Source organism: Myotis daubentonii, chromosome 10 (assembly GCF_963259705.1).
Source record: "Myotis daubentonii chromosome 10, mMyoDau2.1, whole genome shotgun sequence".
Lineage (NCBI taxonomy): Eukaryota > Metazoa > Chordata > Mammalia > Chiroptera > Vespertilionidae > Myotis > Myotis daubentonii.
In genome coordinates this window covers 5,899,848-5,913,103 of record NC_081849.1, presented here as the reverse complement: position 1 = coordinate 5,913,103, position 13,256 = coordinate 5,899,848, and the positions used below count along the sequence as shown (strand labels likewise).

Below are 13,256 nucleotides of genomic sequence, written 5' to 3'. Positions count from 1 at the left end.
ACAGAGTGTGTTCTCTGATTGAAATGGAAACAATAGGAAAAAATAACGGTGTGCTTGTCAAATTTCTTGTTTTCTCAATGACACATGAGGTGAGGTAGAGAGAGGGCAGAGGGAAAAGGAGGAAGGCATGAAATCCAGCAACTAAACAATTATTGAGCACCTATATGCAAACTATTGCTCTGGACACTGGGACCAAAGGAGAAAACCCAGACAACAGTCTGTCTGCTCTCATGTCCCTAAATGGCAGGTCGGGAGATGGGGAGGAGACACATAAACAGTATAAAACATCAGGTGCGGTAAGTGCTAAGAATAAGCACGGGAAAGGAATAAACAGCAGCAGCAGGAAGGACTGCTTATGCAGTGGTCGGCAAACAGAGCCAAATATCAACAGTACAACGATTGAAATTTCTTTTGAGAGCTAAATGTTTTAAACTTAAACTATATAGGTAGGTACATTGTTGTTAACTTAATTAGGGTCCTCCTAAGGCTTAGGAAGAGCCACACTCAAGGGGCCAAAGAGCCGCATGTGGCTCAAGAGCCGCAGTTTGCCGACCACTGTCCTAGACACTCAGGAAAGGCTTCTCAGCTGACAGGGGAGCAGAAGCCTGGAGGAGTGAGGAAGTGAGCCATGTGAATTTCTGAGGGCAGAAAGAACAGGAATGCTGAACCACTCGCCCTCAGATACTTTAATATACTTTATCTCCTTAGAAAAATTATTGTCTCCTGCACAAGTACATTATTAATTATCACAATGATAAATTGAGCATTGATACATACAATACTCTTCTTTAATACTCTCTGTTTTCCCTGGATCCAGGATTCAATCATGAGCATGATAAGTTTGGGACGCCTATTAGACATCCATGTGGATATATCAAGAAAATAAAACATGTGTCTGGAATTCAGAAATAGGTTGTATTTGTTGACATTTTGAAATGAGAAAGTGAACTAATTACTACAGAAATATGGTTGGACTGTGTATCCATTTGAGGTTGATGGTTATAACTTTAAAATGAAATCAGTTGGCCCAGTTGTGATTTTCTCTAGCAATATTCAGCCGAGGTAGTAGAAACACAGTGAAAGTAGACAGCTGGGTTTAACCTTGGTTAGGAAAGTAAGTTAGGGTGGACAGACACAAGGAAGGTGATGGGGTTTATAATGGAGTCATGGTAACGTTGGAGCGCCGACTCTATTCTAGATAAGAAGGGAAGCAAAGAGAGAAGGGGATAGATGTTCTAAAAGTCTATCGCACAAAACCAAAATATTATTACTTAATAAATACTAAATACTTGTCTTTTTAATATTTGCTTCTGGGGGAAAGGCCTCCCTGTACCTTTCCTAAGAAAAAAATAGCAACAACCAGTCATTATTATTAACAAATATTTATCAAGTGTTTACTATGCAGAGAAAACTATGCCTGGTGAAAGGATACAAATAGTAAAACCCACCTCCTAGAGGCAGAACTAAAAGGGATCTGAGAAATCATTGCCCACTACCCTCAGCGTACGAAGGTAGCAGCCCGGGTAAAATAACTTATCCAAAATCACGAAGCTTGTCCACTGGCAGAGCCAAGATGAGAATCCAGGTCTCTGAACTTCTCTAGTCAAGCATTATCTCACTCAGCCTCCAAAATAAGGACACTAGAAAATTTCTGGATGTACAAATTCACTTTGGGAGATGATACTTGGAGTGGGTAAGTTTCCTACTTTACCCTTCAGAACTGGAATTTTCTGTGATAGACACGTACTACTTTAATAATAAATATAGCCCGGCTGGTGTTGCTCAGTGGTTAAGCATCGACCTATGAACCTGGAGGTCATGGTTCAATTCCCGGTCAGGGCACATGCCCAGGTTGTGGGCTTGATCTCCAGTGTGAGGTGTGCAGGAGGAAGCTGATAAATGGTTCTCTCATCATTGATGTTTCTATCTCTCCTCTCCCTTCCTCTCTGAAATCAATAAAAATGTTTTTAAATAATAATAAACATAATAGAACAATTATAACAAAGTTAATTAAAGAAAAAAGCAGACAAAATTTTGTGTGTGGCAACCAAAACTGAACACCTTCAACTTTTTATCATCAGTTATTTTTTTAATCCTCATCCGATGACATGTATATTGATTTTTTAAAAATATTTTTTTATTGATTTCAGAGAGGGAGAGATAGAAATATCAATGATGAAAGAATCATTGATCAGCTGCCTCCTGCATGCCCCACACTGGGGATCAAGCCCGCAACCTGGACATGTGCCCTGACAAGGAATCGAACTGTGACTGGGCTTGATTTTTGAGAGTAACATTGATCAGTTGCCTCCCATAGACACCACGACAGAGATTACCAGCAATTTTTCGGTGTACGGAACAAACACCGCTCCAACCAAGTGACCTACCCAGCCAGGGCTATTATCAATTATTTTAAAACTCAAGGCATGTTACCATATTTGACAATGTAAAATACAACACTATTTAACAACTGTGTGTAAATGAAGCCATTGGTTGGATAATACCAAAATCACTGTGAATCTTTTCCTTTCTTTTTTGTTTGTTCATCCTCACCCGAGGATATTTTTTCCATTAATTTTTTTAGAGAGTGGGAGGGAGGGAGGAAGGAAGGGGGAAAAAGAGAAACACTGATGTGAGGAAGACACAATAACTGGTTGCCTCCCACATGTACCCTGACTGGGGCCGAGGAATGAACCTGCAACCTAGGTATATGCCCTTGACCTGGAATCAAACCTGTGACCTTTTGGTCTGTGGGCCAACGCTCTGTCCACTGAGCCACATCAGACAGGGCTGTGAATCTTTTCTATACTCTCAGAAGGATATAAATGCAAAAATTCCATTGCTATGGCACAAAAGCAAGGTAAAAATGGATTATTCTACTGTAAATCATATTCAAATGCTTGTCTTCCTTATTTCAAGGGCTTATTTTATAAGGTTTTCTACTCTCTATTTGGCCTACCATAAATTGCATCCCTAGGATCTATGAAAACAGTCTTTGCAACTTTGTTTTTCTGGAAGAGCCTGTATGAAATGTCTTTTCCCTACGATTCACAAGATTTGGGAAAGGTTAACCATTTATTAAGGTGGTAATTCTAGTGGATTAAAATTTTAAAGTAGCTTATTTCAGTTCCTTGGGATAATTTCTGACTTTGCCTCCAAGTAGAATCCCTAAAATAGACTAATGTGCACAGAAAGAAAACACCACCCAAACAGCAAGCACCTCACGGAAAAGAGGCTTGCTTACTGGTTTTAACAAAAGGGGAGAGAAGAGAGGAGCACCCACTGCCCGCTGCCTATTCTTCCCCGCTCCACGCCACTCCAAGTAACATGAGCAAGGCAGTCTGGCTCAGGATCTGCAGACAGGCAAGGCAGGCACAGGATATGAGGCTAAATTCTTTGTTCAGTGACTTGACTGCGCTGGGCTCCCGTTTTCTGGATTAGCAAGGCTTGTTCTGACTGCAAGTCATCTCAGTTTAACCTGGTGTCAAACGATCATTTAAACAAGTAAGGCTGTGACTGTAGTGGTTCTTATATCAACCAGTGGCTCTGCTCTTAAGGAGCAAGGGCTGGCAACCCAGGGCCAGCAGGCCAAATCGAAAATAAAAGTTGTGACAGAAACCGCTTGACCTGCAAAGCCTAAATGTTACTCTTTGCTAACTGGTCTTCTGAAACAGTACAGGATCGTAATGGACTCCATCCTGACCAGAAGAACTCCATCTTGGAGGCCTGACGATGGCTTTGGGCTTTCAGTAAAAGTCCGTAGTTAAAGGAACTTAACCACATTCTTAAAGGAAAGAATGTATGATGATGACATCCTTTCCAGAAACATGTTCTGCTAGAGTTGTTTTGTCCATTTAATGGTAACCGGAATATGTGTGCAAGCATTATTGTACAGGCCCTATGACCACCCCGGGATCAACCATGGCCTGATGAGGATGGTAGGAGGAGGAAGACCTGCATCCTCTTCCCCAAGCCCTACGCACCTGCCAAGGCCCCTCTACAAGGCACCCACAAGGACCCCTTGGGGAGCTCGGCTTCCCTCTTCTGGTTGTCTCCCTTGTGCACAAGGTCTTTTTTCTTTTCTTTTGTTAATCCTCACCTGACGATGTTTTCCACTGATGTCTTAATAGAGTGTGGAAGGAAAGTAGGAGGAGAAAGGGAGGGAGGAGAGAGAAGGCGCCCCAACCAGGGCCGGAAATCGAACCCGAGACCGTGCAGTGTGCCAGCTGACAGCTCTAACACTGAATCACCCTGGCCAGGCTGCACAAGCTCTTTCCAATAAACGCTGCTTGGTCTGTACTGAGTTCCCTGCTCACTTCTGTGACACTGAGAGGGAGAACCTGGCATTCTAGGTCCCTAGCACTTCCTTCCCTCGCCCACATAAAAGACCCTTCCTGGGGCACCTCTCCCCTTCCCCAGGGCTCGCCTCCCACCTGTTCTCAGTCACGGGCTTTGCTCCACACGCCGCCTGCGGGTCCCCTGAGCGAGCCATGCGCTGGCCACTCTCCGCTGTGAACGCCGAGCCGACTCCAAACGGTCCTCCCAGGAGCCGCTCAGGCATCTGCTCCTCCCAGCTAGTCTCCCCTCCACCGGACAGCATGACCTACACACACTGTAATGTTTGTCAACCTCTCTCCTAGCTCTTCAATGGCACAAGTTGTTTCTTCTGTTCCTGACTCCTATTCCTTAACCAGTGGGTGACATAGGGTAAATGTCTGACACTTGGTTCAATTCCTAAACAAATCTTGCAGGGCATCAAATCGCTTGTGGCTCTGGAGTTACTCAGGCTGGAAATGTAACCTGCGGTGGCGAGGGCGTCAGACGATTCAAACACCGCCTGTTCCAGAGAAGCGGCTCCCACGGGCGGCCCCTCCCTTCTCGGAGTTCCTCTCGCCCAGTGACCGCCTCCTTAAACTGTGGCAGATTTGAGCCATAATCCCAGAGAGCAGAGAGCTCCAGTTTCACCCCCATCTGTGCACGCATGTCTCGTATCTACGGGAGTGACTTCCTCCGGCTCCGAGCCTGCGCTTCAGACCGCCCGTCTGGGGAGACTCCGCGTCACGGGGCCTGGCTCCAGGTGCACAGGCAGGCGGGTGCACAGGTGGGGTGCTCAGGTGGGCGGGTGCACAGGTGGGGTGCAAAGGTGGGATGGGATACACAGGTGGCGGGACTCTAGGCCCAGTGCGTCCCCGGCCCCGAGCCGCACTCCCCACCTTCCCGGCTTCCGGCCTCCCTCATCCGCCAGTCCTCCCTGTCCACTTTTCCTCTCGCTCCCACCCAAACGACTCTCACCTCCGTCCCAGACTCCGCCCTGTGGAAGTCACTACACATCGCCCCGAATGCTCGGCGAACCAGGGACTCAACTTTCCCGCCACCAGCGCCATTTACGGCGGCGCCAGTCAGGCGCGTTGACCTGTTGACCCGGACGCGAACGTGCGCGCTGCGCCCGCCCTCGGCCGGGAGGAAGTGGGCATGCGCAGAAGGCGGGCGTGCGCAGAAGTGGGCATGCGCAGGAGGCGGAGCTGTACGTACGCAAGAGAGCGTGGGGTCAGAGCGTCAGACACCATTGCGCGAGAGACCATTGCGACGGAGACCGAGGCGCGGCTGGTGACTACTTTCTTAAACTTCATTTCGTCTTTACTAGGTAAAATTAACAGCGTGTACTTTTTATTATTTTTTACTACTAACAAACCATTTACCGAGTAAACAGGCATTTTCGGTCTATTCTTGGGTTAAAAGCCTCCAGCTGTCTGCGTATGTGATTCGTAGTGAATTCTGAGAAAAAAGGACGCTAAATTTAAAAGAACTTTAAAAATATAGTGGGCCTGCATATTGATCCATTTCTTTTGGAGATAGAATTTTAGTACTATTGGTTACCAAGTGTTTATTCATTAAGATAGACATTAAGTAGATAGACACATAGGCGGATATGGAGTATTTCGGGCACGTGAGGCCTTGCGCCACGTTCTGGGAATACAACAGAGTAAGAGCCGTGCCTGACGGAGTTTACAACCATTTGATTTACCGGAGTGTGTTTTTACTTTACAACGGCTGTATCGGTTGTCTTATTCTTACATTTGTCGGCGTGTAATTAAAAAATAATGTTTAGGCCCCTAGCCGGCTTGCCTCATGGCGCGGCCTGCGGTCCGCGGACTGAAAGGTCCGGGTTGGCTTCCGGTCTAGGGCGTGTACCTCGGCTGCAGGCTCCTCCCCGGCCCCGGCATGCGCCGGAGGCAACCTTCCGTGTATTTCTCTCACATCAGTATTTCTCTTTCCCTCTCCCTTCCACTTGCTCTAAAAATCAATGGGAAAATATCCTCGGGTGAGGATTTTAAAAAAGAAATGTTTGTAATGGTACTAATCGTTAACACAGTGCATGGTATCTGCCAGGCAAGGGCCTAACTACTTTATATATAATAATAACCCGTTGCGCCCCACACCTTATGAGGCAGGTACTTGTTACCCCGTTTTGTGAAGGAGGAAATGGGGTGCGACTTTGGCCCACATTACTCTGTTGACCAGATTGTAGTGAGTCAACACATTAATGTGAAATGAATACGGACGATTCCTCAAAATAAAACCAGTTGGTTATGAAGGAAGGAGGTAACATCTAGAAAAATACAGGGTTAGCAAAAAAAGTTTATAGTTGTGAGTACACGAAACAATTTATTCTTGTGCTATTATTTATTAATGAAGCTGTTAACCTGCATGTCTTCTTCCCTTTAGAACAACTGCAAACCTACTTTTGCCCACCTCTGTATATAGAATGAAGGAAGAGTCTTTTAAGAAGGCAAAGCCTGGGGCATGTTTAAATGCTGGTAGGCATAGAAACTTAAGGGTTAAAAACACCATCTGGCCTCAGCCAGTTTGGCTCAGTGGATAGAACATCGGCCTGCAGACTGAAGTGTCCCGGGTTCGATTCTGGTCAAGGGCAGGTACTTCGGTTGCAGGCCCGATCCCCAGTAGGGGGCATGCAGGAGGCAGCCAATCAACGATTCTCATCATTGATGTTTCCCTCTTCCTTCCTCTCTGAAATCAACAAAAAATATTTTTTTAAAAAAGAAAAAGAAGCCCTGGCTGGAATGGCTCAGTGGGCAGAGCATCGGCCTGTGAACTGAAGGGTCCTGGGTTCGATTCCAGTCAAGGGCACATGCCCAGATTGCGGACTCGATCCCCCATGGGGGCGTGCAGGAGGCAGCCAATGATTCTCTCTCATCATTGATGTTTCTCTCTCTCTTCCTCTCCCTTCCTCTCTGAAATCAATAAAAAGATATTTTAAAAAAAGAAAAGGAATGGGTGCAGATGCAGCTGTTTGGGGGTAGGTAGCTCAGAAAGGCTGAGGAGGTTTTAATCTGAGGGCTTATGTTTTTTTTCTCCAAAGAAGAAAACAAGATAGTAGAATTCCAAGACTTAAGTTAAAGCCAAGTAATCTGTAGGAATGTTACCCATCTATAGGCTCTGCTAAAATTTTTCCTTAAAAATGATTCTTGATCCATTCTAGTACATGGAACAGTGGGTTTCATAAAACTATAGAGCAGTGGTTCTCAACTTTGTTGCCCTTTAAATACAGTTCCTCATGTTGTGACCCAACCATAAAATTATTTTCATTGCTACTTCATAACTAATGTTGCTACTGTTATGAATCGTAATGTAAATATCTAATATGCAGGATGGTCTTAGGCAACCCCTGTGAAAGGGTCGTTTGACCGCCAAAGGGGTCGAGACCCACAGGTTGAGAACTGCTATAGAGTATGGCAGTAATTATTTTAATTAAGGATATTTTCCTGCAGCACTCATTGTCTGTAATCACATTTAATACTTAGCATATATTAGCACTCTTTTTCTCATTGCACAGAGCTGTTTTCCCTGAGTTACAGTCTTGAAATCCAAGATGAATTTTCTGAACTCACCTTGGATTTTGATGTCAAATGCAGCTAGAATTTTCAACCTGGTTCTGTTACTTATCACCATGGTACATGTTACTTTATCACCCTGGACCTTAGTTAACAAAGTGCTATAATGGCTAAATGAAAAAATGTACTAAGACAGCTAGCACAACACCTAGCACAAAATATGGATACCCTTTCTAATTTCCTTTATTTCTTAGATCATCATTTAAAAGTGCCAAAGATTCAATATCTACTCAGTATATATCTCCTGTTTACTATAATGGCAGTGATTAGGGCCAGATTAAGAGATGAGCCCATCAGGTAGTTATCCAGGGTGGCTAACCATAAAGGGTGCTAAAACTTCTCTACATACTAAAATATTCTGAGAATATGAGATGGGTAAAAAACTGTTTATTGCAATTCCTTCCAAGGAGAATATGGTTAGGAAGGAAAAGCCCTTGGAAAGAGGGGAAAGGTCGGTGGGTTGTGATGGAAGGCAGAGTGGACAAGCTGGCACAGTCCCACCATCAACACTCACCTACTCTTCCTTCTCCCCACCCACTCCCACACATAGAAGCAGAATTCTGAATCTAAAATATATATATATAAAATGTGCCAAATTGTATTATTTGCTCCCCAAGCAAGTCCATAAATGTTAATCCAATTCTGATGGTATTGACGATGGTGATGGCTTAAGCTAAAATCCTTTTAGAACTGGGTAGGGTCCTTCCTGGATTTCCTGTCTTAGAAAAGTGAAGTCTTTGTTTGTTTGTTTTTGTTAATAACACAAGGTGTCAGTTGTTTGTATAGTAAACAAAGCAAAGTCATGCCTCTACTGCCCATTATAAAAGATTTGGGTTTCCTGAGCTGAAGTTTCCCCTGGGGTAATGCCACCCACTTCACCTGCAAGCGTTCCCTTACTCTTTTCCCATTGCCCTGTGGTTGCAGGGACTCCAGTAACCAGTGCAAGGAAATACTGCTGTTCTGGATGTTGCTGTAATTGAGACAGACAAGAAGACTTTTTTTTTTTTAATTGTGGCAAAATAGATGTATGTGCCTCTTATTCTGACCTAAAAACTTTTTATGCCTTGTTAAAATTTCTTGATAATGGTTTGGATCTAAATTTTATGATTTGAACTAGGAATTTAAAGCTGGTAACAATAATGTCCTGGGATTCTAAAAGGCAAGAATTTAAACTAGTAGCATCGGCTATTACTAGCAGAACAAACTTTTCTGTCATGAAAAAGCTTTATATAGAGATAACTATTTTTCACCCATCTATTCTTTTAAAAGCCTAGGGAATAGCATGAGCTTAAGAAATATGTCTTGTGGGTAATACTAACGTTGCTCATTATATAGAGTATTTTTGTTTGCAAGTCACAAAACATCCAGCTCTTACTGATTTAACTAATAAATGGAATTTATTGGGTCAGACAGCTGGAAGTTCAGAGGTACGACAGCTTAAAGGTTAGTTTAATTGAGAGGATCAATTACACAGGTACCTCGTTTCTTTTTTCTCTAGACAGCTTCTTCTTTTTTATTGTTCCCCTCATGGGACTATGTGTCCATACTTGAAACATTAAACAATCCGGGAATAACTGGGCTGGTTGGCTGAAGCCTGAGCCACATTCTCAACCTTAGGCACAGGGGTTGATGTATGTTTTTTCAAAGGTTATAGTCTTTGTGGAAAGGAGTGGATAACAGGAAATGACAGTGAGAACAACAAAATAAGAGTAGTATGTGCAGTGTGCATAGGAATTTGTTCATAGTTTTTTTTTTAAACTATATTCCAGCCCTCCAACGGTCTGAGGGACAGTGAACTGGCCCCCTGTTTAAAATGTTTGAGGAGCCCTGCTCTAGAGCAGTGGTCAGCAAACTGCGGCTCTTTGGCCCCTTGAGTGTGGCTCTTCCACAAAATACCAACTTCTGCGCATGGGCCACGAAGTTTCAATCACACTGTACGTGCGCGCCCACATGTGGTATTTTGTGGAGGAGCCACACTCAAGGGGCCAAAGAGCTGCATGTGGCTCACGAGCCTAAGTTTGCTGACCACGGCTCTAGAGACATCACTTCTCTTTTAAAAAAATGTATGAGGCACTCATAAATTGCTGGTAGAAATGCAAACATGTTCAGTCATTTTGGAGGGGAATTTGGCAATCTCTAACAAAACTTTACATTTATTAACTTTTTGATACATCAATCCTACTTCTAGGAATTAATCCTAAATCATGCCTCCAATTCCACTCTTAGGTATATGCACATGAAATCCATTTAAATGGGTTTTAAATATGTTCCTGGGTGTGCCTCTAACTTCCATGAGATAGTAGCCTCCGTTTCTTCCTCTGTGAAGTGGGGAAATTGGAGTATATAATAGCTTCTGCTTGAGAGTCAGTTATATTCCAGACACTATGGTTATTGTTCTATGTGTATGATTTCCAACTCTTCCCTGCAAGGTATTTACCCTCCTCTTATAGGGAGTACTTTGAGGACCTGAGAGGTTTAGTGATTATGCAGTCCTCTAGCTAGTAAGTACCCAGGTCTATCTGACTGTAAATTCTTCAGTCTTTCTAACACATGAGTTGCTTCCAGAAGATGCAAAGATCTAAGGCCTTTTACAACTCTAGATTCTGTGATTCTTAACTCTTTTTTAAAAATTAAATGCATTGGGCCCTAACCAGATAGAGCATCGGCCTGCGGACTCAAGGGTCCCAGGTTCGATTCCGGTCAAGGACATGTACCTCGGCTGCGGGCACATCCTCAGTAGGGAGTGTGCAGGAGGCAGCTGATCGATGTTTCTCCCTCATCGATGTTTCTAACTCTCTATCTCGCTCCCTTCCTCTCTGCAAAAAATCAATAAAATATATTTTTTAAAAAAGTTAAAAAAAATTAAATGTATTGGGTTAACATTGGTTAATAACATTATATACATTTTAGGTGTACAATTTTTTTTATTAGTTAAGGTATTACAAATGTGTCCTCATCCTCCCCCATTAACCCCCAACCTCCCCCCCACCCACACACACACTCATGCTCCCATCCCCCTGTTGTCCATGCCCATTGGTTTGGCTTATATGCGTGTACACAAGTTCTTCGGTTGATCTCTAACCCCTTACCCTCTCCCTCCCCTACTTTCCTTCTGGGGATTGATAGCCTGATTGCTGTTTCTCAGTCTTTGATTTGGATCTGTCCCTTTTCATCAGTCTATGTTGTTCTCTATAATCCACAAATGAGTGACATGTGGTATTTATCTTTCTCTGACTGGCTTATTTCACTTAGCATAATGCTCTCCAGTTCCATCCATGCTGTTGCAAATGGCAAGAGTTCCTTCTTTTTTACCGCAGCATAGTATTCCATCGTGTAGATGTACCACAGTTTTCTAATCCACTCATCTGCTGATGGGCACTTAGGCTGTTTCCAAATCTTAGCTATGGTGAATTGTGCTGCTATGAACATAGGGGTGTATATATCCTTTCTGATTGGTGTTTCTGGTTTCTTGGGATATATTCCTAGTAGTAGGCTGTATTGGGTTAACATTGGTTAATAACTTATATATTTAGGTGTACAATTTTATAATCTATCATCTGTATGTTCTGTTGTGTGCTCACCCCCCAAAGTCTAGTCTCCTTCTGTTACCATATATTTGACCCCTTGTGATTTTTTTTTTTTTTTTTACTTTTAAGCAAGAAGAGTCCTCTTTCCGTGCCTAGCGCAGCCATGGCTCGTGGTCCCAAGAAGCACCTGAAGCGTGTAGCAGCTCCAAAGCATTGGATGCTGGATAAACTGACCGGTGTGTTTGCTCCTCGTCCATCTACCGGTCCCCACAAGCTGAGAGAATGTCTCCCTCTCATCATTTTCCTAAGAAACAGACTTAAGTATGCCCTAACAGGAGATGAAGTAAAGAAGATCTGCATGCAGCGGTTCATTAAGATCGATGGCAAGGTCCGAACCGATATAACCTACCCTGCTGGCTTTATGGATGTCATCAGCATTGAAAAGACTGGAGAGAATTTCCGTCTGGTCTATGACACCAAGGGTCGCTTTGCTGTTCATCGTATAACACCTGAGGAGGCCAAGTACAAGCTGTGCAAAGTGCGGAAGATCTTTGTGGGCACAAAGGGAATCCCTCATCTGGTGACCCATGATGCTCGTACCATCCGCTACCCTGATCCTCTCATCAAGGTGAACGACACCATTCAGATTGATTTGGAATCTGGCAAAATTACCGATTTCATCAAATTTGACACAGGTAACCTGTGTATGATCACCGGAGGTGCCAACCTGGGAAGAATTGGTGTGATCACCAACAGAGAGAAACACCCTGGTTCTTTTGACGTAGTTCATGTCAAAGATACCACTGGCAATAGCTTTGCCACCCGGCTCTCCAATATTTTTGTTATCGGCAAAGGCAACAAACCATGGATTTCCCTTCCCCGTGGAAAGGGTATCCGCCTCACCATTGCTGAAGAGAGAGATAAGAGACTGGCGGCCAAACAGTTGGTGAAATGAGCTGCCGTGACATGATTAGAAGAGTCTTTGTCCTTAATAAAAGATAATGCAGCATGGGGGGGGGGGGGATGGACACTCCCACTAAGATGCTAATAATTCCTAACCTAAATTTCATTCCCTTTTCCTGTGGGGCTTAACAGCTAAATCAGTATGACAGTCCTTTATCCTAAAGTCTTCTCACTTCAACCTCTTCCTTTTTTTAGATGCCCGAGTTAGTTCATTGTACTTTTCAGTTTGTAACCAGCTATCTGCTCCTGAAAAGCTCTTATTTCATTTATTTGTTTATTCCCTTTTAGTCACATTTCTTACTTCCTATCTCATAGCTGCATGGGCAATTACTCTGATGTATTTTCAGCATATATTTGAATTTGTAGGTTTCTAGCAAATTAAGTAGTTTTGTTTTGACTTTATGTAATTGTAATTAAAATGCAAATACAGATTTTAGTTAATGGTAATGTATTAGTATTGGTTTATGAGATGTAACAAATACACCATACCACTGTAGGATGTTAGTAATTGGTGAAACTGATGCCAGGTACATGACAGCTCTGTACTATCTTAATTTTTCTGTAAATGTAAAATTACTTTAAAAATAAAGCCTATTAAAAAATGTATGTGTACGAGGATGTTCATGGATAAAAAGATGCTATTTAAACTGGTAATTTAATGTATCGCCTTTTATATTAAAACTAAAATGAGGGGTAAAGTGTGACAAATACCTCAATATATACACTACTTTTTAAAAATTCCAATAACATTAAAAGACTAAAATATTCTATATAAATGATAAGTTCTCATAATTTATATATTTTTTTTAACTACTGAAGGGCAAAGGAATATTTTTTGCCTTGTTTAAATAAA

General features: G+C 43.0%; 2 protein-coding genes across 2 annotated transcripts in view; one reads left to right on the top strand and one right to left on the bottom strand.

Moving 5' to 3' along the window:
• XRCC2 (X-ray repair cross complementing 2) overlaps positions 1–5,421 on the bottom strand; it is a 39,766-nt gene extending 34,345 nt beyond the window's left edge. The window contains exon 1 of the mRNA XM_059711392.1: positions 5,293–5,421. Coding sequence (XP_059567375.1) covers positions 5,293–5,331 — 39 coding nt within the window. The 5' untranslated portion in view covers positions 5,332–5,421. The remainder of the gene's footprint in view (positions 1–5,292) is intronic.
• Positions 5,422–5,457: 36 nt separating this feature from the next.
• Positions 5,458–12,976, top strand: LOC132242594 (small ribosomal subunit protein eS4, X isoform-like). Its single transcript, XM_059711391.1, has 2 exons — positions 5,458–5,635; positions 11,563–12,976. Exons 1-2 carry the CDS (start codon positions 5,473–5,475, stop codon positions 12,393–12,395), a joined length of 996 nt encoding a protein of 331 aa, XP_059567374.1. The 5' UTR covers positions 5,458–5,472; the 3' UTR covers positions 12,396–12,976.
• Positions 12,977–13,256: the final 280 nt, after the last annotated feature.

Excerpts from the sequence above, each read along its gene's own strand:
- LOC132242594 (XM_059711391.1), top strand. The coding sequence starts at position 5,473 with ATGCGCAGAAGGCGGGCGTGCGCAGAAGTGGGCATGCGCAGGAGGCGG. Across the intron at positions 5,636-11,562 it reads TTTCTTAAACTTCATTTCGT|TTTTAAGCAAGAAGAGTCCT; the intron begins CTTTACTAGGTA and ends TTTTTTTTTTAC.